The sequence below is a fragment of the Pollachius pollachius genome (assembly GCF_949987615.1).
Source record: "Pollachius pollachius genome assembly, chromosome: 20".
In the NCBI taxonomy this organism is placed as follows: domain Eukaryota; kingdom Metazoa; phylum Chordata; class Actinopteri; order Gadiformes; family Gadidae; genus Pollachius; species Pollachius pollachius.
Window position 1 is genome coordinate 7,246,450 of NC_136953.1, and position 9,887 is coordinate 7,256,336.

A 9,887-nucleotide genomic window follows, 5' to 3' on the forward strand; every position below is an offset into this window, starting at 1 on the left:
GCTAGCCGTTAGCCAGTCTTTCCTTTCGAACCAAGAGGTGCAAAATGAACGATTTTGTCAAGTGTCCTTTTGTTTTATCGGAACATCGTTTGGCCGATGTGCCCCCAGTCTTTTTATTTCTTTTTTTTCTTCTAAAGACATCAACGAAAACGGATGAGTCAGTAGATAGTCCACTTCGTTAGGTAAATTAGCGCTCGCCATTGTGGTCAGTTTTTTTTTTCACTTTTTTCTCCCGCCTCTAACAGTGACCGTCACTGTCACTATTGGTCTGGGCTATATTAATTTAGCCCAATTGGTCTCTAAATCAAGGGGGTATGTCATAACACCTGTCAATCACGATTGGACGACACCGATTGGATGCTGATTTTCTTAAGCCCAAACACCATATCTATATGTATCTCCTGCGTTTTTGTGATAGTTTGGTGCTGTTGCTTCTCCGTTGCACCAAAATCAACCAATTCTAAGTTGTAGTAATTATTATCTTTTAATATTTTCATTAATTTAATAGTGTTCTCATGTTTATTCTAAAAGATAGCCCATTGATACCAGCCGTCCCTGGGCAGTAACTAAATAAATTGTCAACCATTTATCTTGGTTCAAACCATCTGACAAATCTACACACTTGTATCTTCAATAATATCTAAGCGAAATTTCGATAACATTTAAACTTTATTCAGAATCGCAGTTTTAGATTCATAGCGGTGTGGGTACCAGATTGACTCGGGGTCCTAGATGCGCAATAATGACGCACTTCCTGTAAACGCTGTCTTTTAAATGGGCATGCACGTTTCATTCAATCCCATGTTATTCCCAAGTATTAACGATCTCCTTTTGTTTTCTAATCTATGAATAATAATTTAATGTACAAAGATTGATCAGATAATATTTGTGGCTTTAGATTGATGGCTACCGTGAGCTAATAAACGTTAGGGGGGGGGGGGCTTTCATCAATATAGGATTAGCTTTGTAGGTGATAATTACTTTAACATATGTGAAACAAAAATATATGCATTACCGAGCGTTTTATTGTTGCCTATACTTGGGTAATATATGAAAGAAGAATCGATTAACTCCATTCACTGAACGGGGCAATCCACTTTATTTCCAGCGCTCCCAACACAGAGTCAAAACAGCGACCCACACGCAGACACTTCAATTCTCCTCCTTCAGAATAAGAGTCCCTAACAGGAACTGGGTAACATATGCATTCATCAGTGCTTTTAGACGTGTTTCCAATGGCTTTGTTTGTGCGAAAGAACGCTGCGTTCAATGAAATCAAAACTAAAACGGATTGAGCCTTTTTTTATGTCCATGATTGAGCCCCGTTTATAAACAACCCTTCCGGGTTTTGTCCGTTGGCTTGTGTCGATACGTCAAGTGTCAATACGTCATCTGTAAGCGCAGGACCCCGAGTCGATCTGCAAGTCGAGTCAATCTGGTACACTACCCACACCGGCTTCGTTTTCAGTTGGTCTCATTGATTTACGTTGACGCTGGAGCGTGAGGCCGTTCAGATGTGTTGCCCGATTGGGCAGTTTTTCCCGCCATCGTCTCGCCATTCTCTTAAAGACACACACACACACACACACACACACACACACACACACACACACGCACACACCAGCAGTGCAGGGCAATACATTTGACCTTTCAGATTCTTCAGTTCAATTCATTTTACATTTCTGCATTTTTAGCAATGCTTTGTGCTTTTCATTCAGCTGTCACTTTATATGTTGCCAACCATTTACATTTTCTTAAACCGTGTGCATGTTTACATTGTTTACCCCATTTAGACTTTTGAACTTTTGTTCAAATCCCTTCACTTGTTTTAAGCCAGGGGTGTCAAACAAACGAGCCGGATCCGGCCCGTGAGATGATTTGATCATGAGTATGTCAAAAAAAAAGTACGTCTCTAGCCCATTCCTGTGATGAGTTATGATTTTTTAAAGAAATTACCAAAATGCTCACTCCAGCCGCTAGGGGGCAGCCAAAATAAAAAAAAAAAGGAAGGAATTTCACACTTGTCCTTGTTTCATCACAATTAAGAAGTTATCAAGGGTGACGTCCGATTACCAAAATGTCTTTGTCAAAAAGAAGTGGACACAGAGTGCAGAGTTTTCCAGGAAAAATGGACTGAAAGTGTTATTTATTCACAGAGGTGAATACAAAAGCAGTGTGTTTGGTATGTAATCAGCAAGTTTCAGTGCTCAAAGAATATAATATTCGGCGCCGTTATGAGACTCATCATAAAGAAAAATATCACCATTTGAAAGGACAACCAAAAAAAGAGGAGACAGACAAATTGTTAGCTGGTCTGAAGAAACAGCAGTCTACTTTTACTTTCAGCCGCGAGGTCAGTGACGCAGCAGTGAAAGCCAGCTATCTTATTGCTCACGAGATAGTGCAAGCATCCAAGCCATTTTCTGATGGTGAGTTCGTGAAAACATACATGCTGAAGGCTGCAGAAGTCGTGTTCCCTGAAAAGCGATCTGCCTTTGCCAACATTAGTCTGTCGAGGAACACTGTCGCAGATAGGGTAACAGAGCTCTCAGGAGACTTGGGCAGCCAAATGAATGACAAAATCAAGTCATTTATTGCTTTTTCGGTTGCAATTGATGAGAGCACTGATGTAACAGATATTACTCAACTGGCCATATTTATTCGGGGTGTTGAAGAGACTTTGACAATCACAGAGGAGTTCCTTGAGTTGGTCACTATGAAGGACACTACAACAGCGAATGACATATTCAGCTCTCTCGTTGGAGCGCGTGACAAGGTCGGAGTGGACTGGTCCCGTGCCGCAAATGGGGGACAAGATTTTAGGGCATGTCACTGTATTTTGAATCAAGAAGCGTTCTGTTGCAAAACACTAAAAATGGATCATGTTATGAGTGTGGTTGTAAAAACTGTAAAATTCATTAGAGAGCGAAGTCTGAATCACCGTCAGTTTGACACTTTTCTCAGAGATAATGACATTCAGGCTGGCCTACTATACCACACTGAAGTACGGGGGTTAAGCCGAAGTGCCGTGCTCCAGCGTTTCTTTGAGCTACGAGAGGAAATTGGACAGTTCATGGAGAAAAAGGAGAGCCCAACATTTTGTTAAGATTATTAAATGAATAATCTTAACAAAATGTTGCAGGGCCGCAAAAATTTTTTCACTCAGTATAACGACAGCATATGCGCATTCAAGTTAAAACTGTCACTCTGGGAGACGCAGCTATCTAGCGGTGACACCGCCCATTTCCCATGTCTAACCGCTGTGCGTGCGACCCGACATAATGCTGATATGGATCAATACAAAGGCAAGATAGCAGGATTTGCTGCAGGAGTTCAAGCAGAGGTTTCAGTTCTTAAGTGAACTAGAGAAGGAATTTGCAGTTTTTTCGCTCGCCATTTACAGTCAAGCCTTCTGACATGCCAGCAGACATCCAACTCGAGATAATTGACTTGAAGTGGGATACCAATATGAAGGAGAAATTTGAGTCGGTGGGCTTGGACACATTTTATCAATATCTCTTGCCAGGGTACCCAAAATTAACATCCCTGGCTGCAAAGGTTTTATCCATGTTTGGGACTATCTATCTTTCTGAACAGGTGTTCTCTGTAATGAACCTAAATAAAACAAAGCACCGCTCAAGGTTAACAAACACACACTTGAATGACATTGTGAAATGTGCTGCTACTCAGGATTTGACACCTGATATTGATGCACTCGTAAAGGCTAAAAGATGCAAAGTTTCAGGAGCCAGCAGCAGCAAATAGACTGCAGTGAGAAAAAAAAAGTTAATCAGGAAGTAGGCCTGGGCCTAATTCTTGTGATGCTCTTTCAGAAATGTTTGCACTCTGATGAATACAGATCTTTGAAAATAAGTTTACTCAGGTTTCATGTTAAAAGACAATGAATATTGTGCTGTATATCATTCTGAGAAAAAAACAACTCACCTACCGCTATTCCCCTCTGTTTCAGTCCCTTCAGGATGCACTGTTTCTGGTGTCTGTAGCTTTAATGCAAATGAGCTGCTACCAATTGACCAATGAGCTGTCAGACTGAACCATAGCATGGAGGAGAAGGGATTGTTGCCGTTTGCAGACTCCTGGAGCTCTATATCTATTTAATATAATATAATAATAATAATATTATATATGGGTATTTATATAATATTATATCTAATATCACGACAAAAAGCTATGTGTGCTTCGGATGATATTATGAATCATAAAGACTGCGTCTGACGTCTCTGGGACTTCCACAACAAGTAAAGACTCGTAGTGGGGAATATCTCGGCCATGGTTGAGAAGAATTGGGGGAAGGGAACTTTGGCCTTGACTCTCTGAAGTCCATGAACCGCGTCATGGAGAAGAGAGGGATTGTACTCCGGGAGCTGAGCTGCCTGACTGCCGCCGACCTCCCCCCGCCGGACCTGCCAGCTTCGGCGGCAGTTCAGCTCCCGGAGTACACCCGCCGGAGCAACCGGAAAGCTTTGGCGGCAGTTCAGCTCCCGGAGTACACCGCCGGAGCTGCTGGACTGCCGCCGAAGCTTCGGCGGCGACCGGACGGCTTCGACGGCGGCCGGACTGCCGCCGAAGCTTCGGGGACAGTCCGGCGAGGGTAGCTCGGCGGCAGTCCGGCTGCTCAGCTCCCGGAGTACAATCCCTCTCTCCTCCATGTCTCCTCCTCCGGACTGCCGCCAAAGCTTCGGCGACAGTCCGGCAGCTCAGCCGGGGGGAGCTCGGTGGCAGTCCGGCAGAGAAGGGGATTGTACTCCCGGAGCTGAGCTGCCGGGCGTTCCCCCCGCCGGAGCTGCTCGTCCGCTGGTCCACAAAATCTTAGCAATGCTCTGATTGGAGGGGAGTGGGGAATAGGGAGGTTATATTCAACTGTACCCCCTTCCCACGTAGGAGGGGGCTCCGAAACTGACTCGCTCGTTTGGTAACTATAGGCGGGGTACTTTCAGAAATGCATATCACACTCAAAAAATCATGGACAGACTTTTTTCAAAGTTTGTCTGTGTGTGGGAGCATCAGAGACCCAAAACAACACCCCAAATCCCAGGAAAAGTGTTGTTTTCATAATATGTCCCCTTTAAAAAATATTTTCAACCTCACTTTGCACTACAGCACTCACCGCATTTTCTGCAGGAAATGCATTTTCTAGTTATCCAATGGTTTTCATGTATTTTATACATTTAAACATTTTTTTACATTGAATTGCCTTTAGTGTTATGTTGAACCCTCACCTACTACTAACAAATTGCAGTACAATTGCAATCAGAGTCACTTTAACATATAAAGACTAACCATGAAACTCAAAATACTTTCAGAGGAGCTCAGAAAGTTGAAACATAATATGTGATTTACTTAAATGTAATCTTTTTGTATATACAAAGAGAACAACGCAAGTGCAGCGGTTCGTAACCTCTCTCCAGTGGCTCACAATGTCTTCATACAGACAAGTTCTGGAAGCTTCCGACGTTATGTACATCATGGGAGACGGGATTGGTGCTGGACCCCAGCCCAATAGATCTGGCTTTGATCCAGCAATACCTGCAGTCAACCTGCACAGATCCTAGAGCAGGGGTTCTCAACCACCGATGCGTGGACCTGTACCGGGCAGTTGAGCATTGGTCACCGGGCTGCATAGACTTAGGAATAAATACCGGGCATCAGTAATAAAAAGGTTAAGGAACCCTGTCATAGAGCAAGATGTCCCATAACACCTTTTCATTCTCCTTCATCCCTCCCACTTTCTTCCACCTCTCTCTCACTCTCTCCCTTCTCCCTTTTCCTCTGCCTCTATCAATGCCTCTATCAATGTTTCTCTCTCTCTCTCTCTCTCTCTCTCTCCCCCCAATCCCTCTCACCATCTCTCCCATCTCCCCCCCCCACCTCCCTCCCCCCTTCTCCCTCCCACCCTCCTGCTCTCAGTCGTAGGCGTGGTGCTTCTTGGGCCGTAGGGTGGGGCACCCAGTGCATCCTGGGAGTTCCCTCTCAGGGGCGTCGTGGTGATGGAGGCGGGGCAGCACCAGCACGCCGGAGTCCGGCTGGTCGCTCACTATGCCGTTGCCGGCGGCAGCCGCCAGCTCTTCCTCCACCGCCATGATGCTCTCCACCAGACAGGTCATGGCCGCGTCAATGTTGGTGTTGTCCTGGCAACGGGGCGGACGCCATGGAAACGGATTTTGAGCGATGCAATGTGGAGGAGGAGTAAGGAGAGAGAGGGAAGGAGTTGATTGGTCAAGAGAGGAAGATGGAGAGTTGAGAGAGGGAGAAAGAGAGAGTACACAGACAGAATGATTGGTTGAAGAGTGTCGGAGGCAGAAAAAGAGTGAAAGGATGAACTGAAGTACACACACACACACACACACACACACACAGATACAGCAGAACTGATGCAATAAAAGGTGAAGTGGGATAAGGTTACCTCTGCTATTAAGTGTGGACTGTCAATAAAGCTTTGCAGCAAATGTTTTCCTTCCCTCTTCTTTTCCTCTCAGCGCTAACAGCATTGGCCAATACCAGGGTCATCTATGGCAGGGTTAGCACCGTAGCTAAGCTGATAGGTGAGATAATAGCCACGATAACATGGCTAATCTACAGGCAAAGCCAACAGCTAAGTAATTCAAATTATCTTACGGCTAAGCAAAAGGTCAAGCTAGAGGCCGCCGAGCTAACACAGCTGTGGGCTCACCTTAGCGGAGGTCTCGTACCAGCCGACGAAGCCGTGGTCTTTGGAAAAGTTCTCCAGTTTAGGCAGCTTGGAGCACAGGCCCTGCCCGCGCTGGTCACACTTGTTGGCCAACAGGACAGCTGGAACCGGCCGACCGTTGCCCAGGGCGACCTGCCACAAACCGGAAGTAGATATAGAGGCAACGAAACAATGAATAAACAATAATTACTTTTAATATATATTTTTGTGTTACATTTTCCTCCTTTTATTGAAAACGTAAAATGACCCGTTGACCCACCTTGGAGTCCAGGTCTCCCTTCCAGCGAAGGACGGCCTGGAAGGTGGAGAGGCGCGTCATGTCGAACACCACCAGGGCCCCCACCGCTTCCCGGTAGTACACCCGCGTCATGTTGCCGTAGCGCTCCTGGCCTGCAGGGGGCAGCAGGTGGAACGGGGGAGAGAGGGAGGTGAGAGGGTGAGGAGAGGAGAATCGAAGGGTTGGACGAAGAGTGAGGTAGCAGTGAGAGGGAGAATCACTATGATCTTGGATCTTCGGTTGTTGCCGAGGTAAAATACTTCTACTTTTATGCTTGTTAAAGTAGAAGTATGATTCCAATACTTAAGTAGAAGTGTAAAAGTACAGGCTCTAAAATGTACTTACTTACATGTAAGTATAAAAGTAAACAATAGCCCTCTTATTTTTATACTGGCTGCTTTTGTGCAAGGCTAACTGAACCTCTTATCATGTTAATATAATTTGAAGAATGTTAAAGTTAAACCATTCTTACTTCTAATAAAATAAACTATACACTAAAAATAATGAACAAAACTTAACTTAACTTAACAATAATTAACTTATAATTAACTTGCAAATCGACACTATGAGTTCTCTCGTCTTGTTCTTCTACGTAGTTTTCGTCTTGTTACATCTGTCGTGCGTGCTTTGTACTGATGGATACACCAAGGGACCATCTTTTCTATGTGTTATTGTCCCGTCCGTTTAGATGGAAATCGGCCTTGATGTTGAGAAGGAGAGCAATGATGCAAATTAAAATAATAATCGTTTATTCCCCTCAAATGTATTAAAACTAAATTACCAAGCCTGTTTTGAATGTAGTGAGTAAAAGTTGAAAACTTTCAGGAAATAAATACTCAAGAAAAGTATAGATACCAGAAAACTGTACTAAAGTAGTAACAAAGAATTTGTACTTTGTTACTTCCCACCGGTTGTTTGATAGTATTCCTTCTTATAAATAAATAGGATGTGCCGATGTCAATAAAGATGATAGTTCATACAGAAGCATTCAGGGCTCTTGACATGGAGAGTAAATTAGATCATCTATGTTCATCTGAATGAAAAGACATGGAACACTGTGTTCATGCCTCTGTTATGGAGTGGGTGATCTCCTTTATTTTTATGTAATCCTGAACTGATAAAATGTGTGTGTGTGTGTGTGTGTGTGTGTGTGTGTGTGTGTGTGTGTGTGTTTGTGTGTGTGTGTGTGTGTGTGTCTGAGTTCACGTGCATGTGTCGTGTGTGAGTTCATATGTATATGTGCATTTGTGTGTGTGTCTGAGTTCACGTGCATGTGTGTGCGTGTGTGTGTCTCACTGCACACCTTTAATTTCAAACCTGCATGCAAACCCGTGATTTTTACAATTACACTGTGTGTGTCTGTGTATATCTGTGTGTGTGTGGTTTGTTCCAGTTCATGCTGGTATATCCGACTCATGTGAGAGAAGTTAGCTTTGAGGATACTGCCCTATTTATACAACGTGGAAAATGTCTCACGTACACAGACACTCACATACGATACACACACATAAACACAGACAAACACACAATATTGTAGTATAAGCACATTCCTTTGCTGTGTTTGACAGATGTAATCCAGAGAGAGAGGGACACATTCAGACACAAGAGAGACAGAGGGACTTCACATAATAAACACGAAACATGCAAACACGCACACAATTCCTTCAATTATGTGGTCACAGTGGAGCCACTCCGGTCCTAATTTGACAGCACGCTTCCAGTGCCACGCAAATACACTCGCACACAGTCTGCCCCTGTATGTTTTCACGACAGTGTAAGGTCCACTGTGTCTGTCAGTGTGTGTGTGTGTGTGTGTGTGTGTGTGTGTGTGTGTGTGTGTGTGTGTGTGTGTGTGTGTGTGTGTGTGTGTGTGTGTGTGTGTTACAATAGACGCCTATTGTAAGTGAGTAGGTGAGTGAGTGCCAGAACACACACTAGATATACTAAAGGTGGGAATATTATATATTTTATGTCATGCAACCTCTGCTTGAGAAGGTCAAAAGTGGACCTTCTCAAGCAGAGGTTGCATGACACGACATAAAGTTAAAGAAACATTCAAAACATCTATACCTACGAAGTCACGCTAAAACACGACGGCCCAATCTCATTGCAGACTGAGGTAAAGACTAGTTCCAACTTCTGACCACGGACTTGAACGCACCGGCTATGTCCCAGAGCTGCAGCCGGATCACCGTCTTGTGGTCCCATTTGAGGACCTTCAGGGCGAAGTCCACCCCGATTGTGGCCTGGTAGTGCTGGGAGAAGACCTGGTGGACGTAGCGCTTGATGACCGAGGTCTTCCCCACCCCCAGGTCCCCGATCACCAGCACCTTGAGCAGCCGCTCCTGCTGCATGACGTCCGGACTGGGGTTTGGTAAAAACGATCCCAAAAAAAGGAGATTATTGTTTTATGGAAGATTATTTCAGCATCGGTCCTAGAACGTGTTTCACCTTCGAACAAAGTCTGTTTGCGTTTTGGTTCCCGCGTTGGCAAAGTGTACAGATCGAAATCCAATTCATTCAATCGAGTTTAAAACTTATTTCACACCAAAACAAACAATTGCCATCGCAAAGTACAGCGACAACCAACTCACCAACAGGTTTGGTCTCTGCTCTGTGTGCTCGACCCGCGTCACACCGCTCTCTCCCTCCCTTTGGGTCTCTCTCTGTGTTTGTGCGTCGCGTGTGCGTGTGTGTGTGTGTGTGTGTGTGTGTGTGTGTGTGTCTCTCTCTCTCTCTCTCTCTCTCTCTCTCTCTCTACCTCTCTCTCTCTCTCTCTGAATGAGACGCCTGCGGTTTGTTTGTTTTCTGTGGTGCCATCTCTCCCAGGGACGCCCCCTCCCTACTCCTCCTTCCTTCCTCCTCCTCCCTGAACACACACCGCCTGTATCTCACTCAATC

At 44.7% G+C, this 9,887-nt stretch overlaps 1 protein-coding gene across 2 annotated transcripts; it reads right to left on the bottom strand.

The window, feature by feature from the left end:
- Positions 1 to 5,924: 5,924 nt before the first annotated feature.
- Positions 5,925 to 9,692, bottom strand: LOC307090854 (ras-related protein Rab-38; the record flags this gene model as incomplete). Of its 2 annotated transcripts, XM_079757647.1 has the most annotated exons (5): positions 9,581 to 9,692; positions 9,148 to 9,350; positions 6,969 to 7,099; positions 6,692 to 6,841; positions 5,925 to 6,149 (listed from the first exon to the last, which is right to left on the bottom strand). In XM_079757647.1, exons 2-5 carry the CDS (start codon positions 9,338 to 9,340, stop codon positions 5,925 to 5,927), a joined length of 699 nt encoding a protein of 232 aa, XP_079613773.1. In that variant the 5' UTR covers positions 9,341 to 9,350; positions 9,581 to 9,692. The 2 variants fall into 2 exon arrangements, with proteins under 2 accessions (XP_079613773.1, XP_079613772.1); XM_079757646.1 differs by having other exon boundaries at positions 9,148 to 9,614.
- Positions 9,693 to 9,887: the final 195 nt, after the last annotated feature.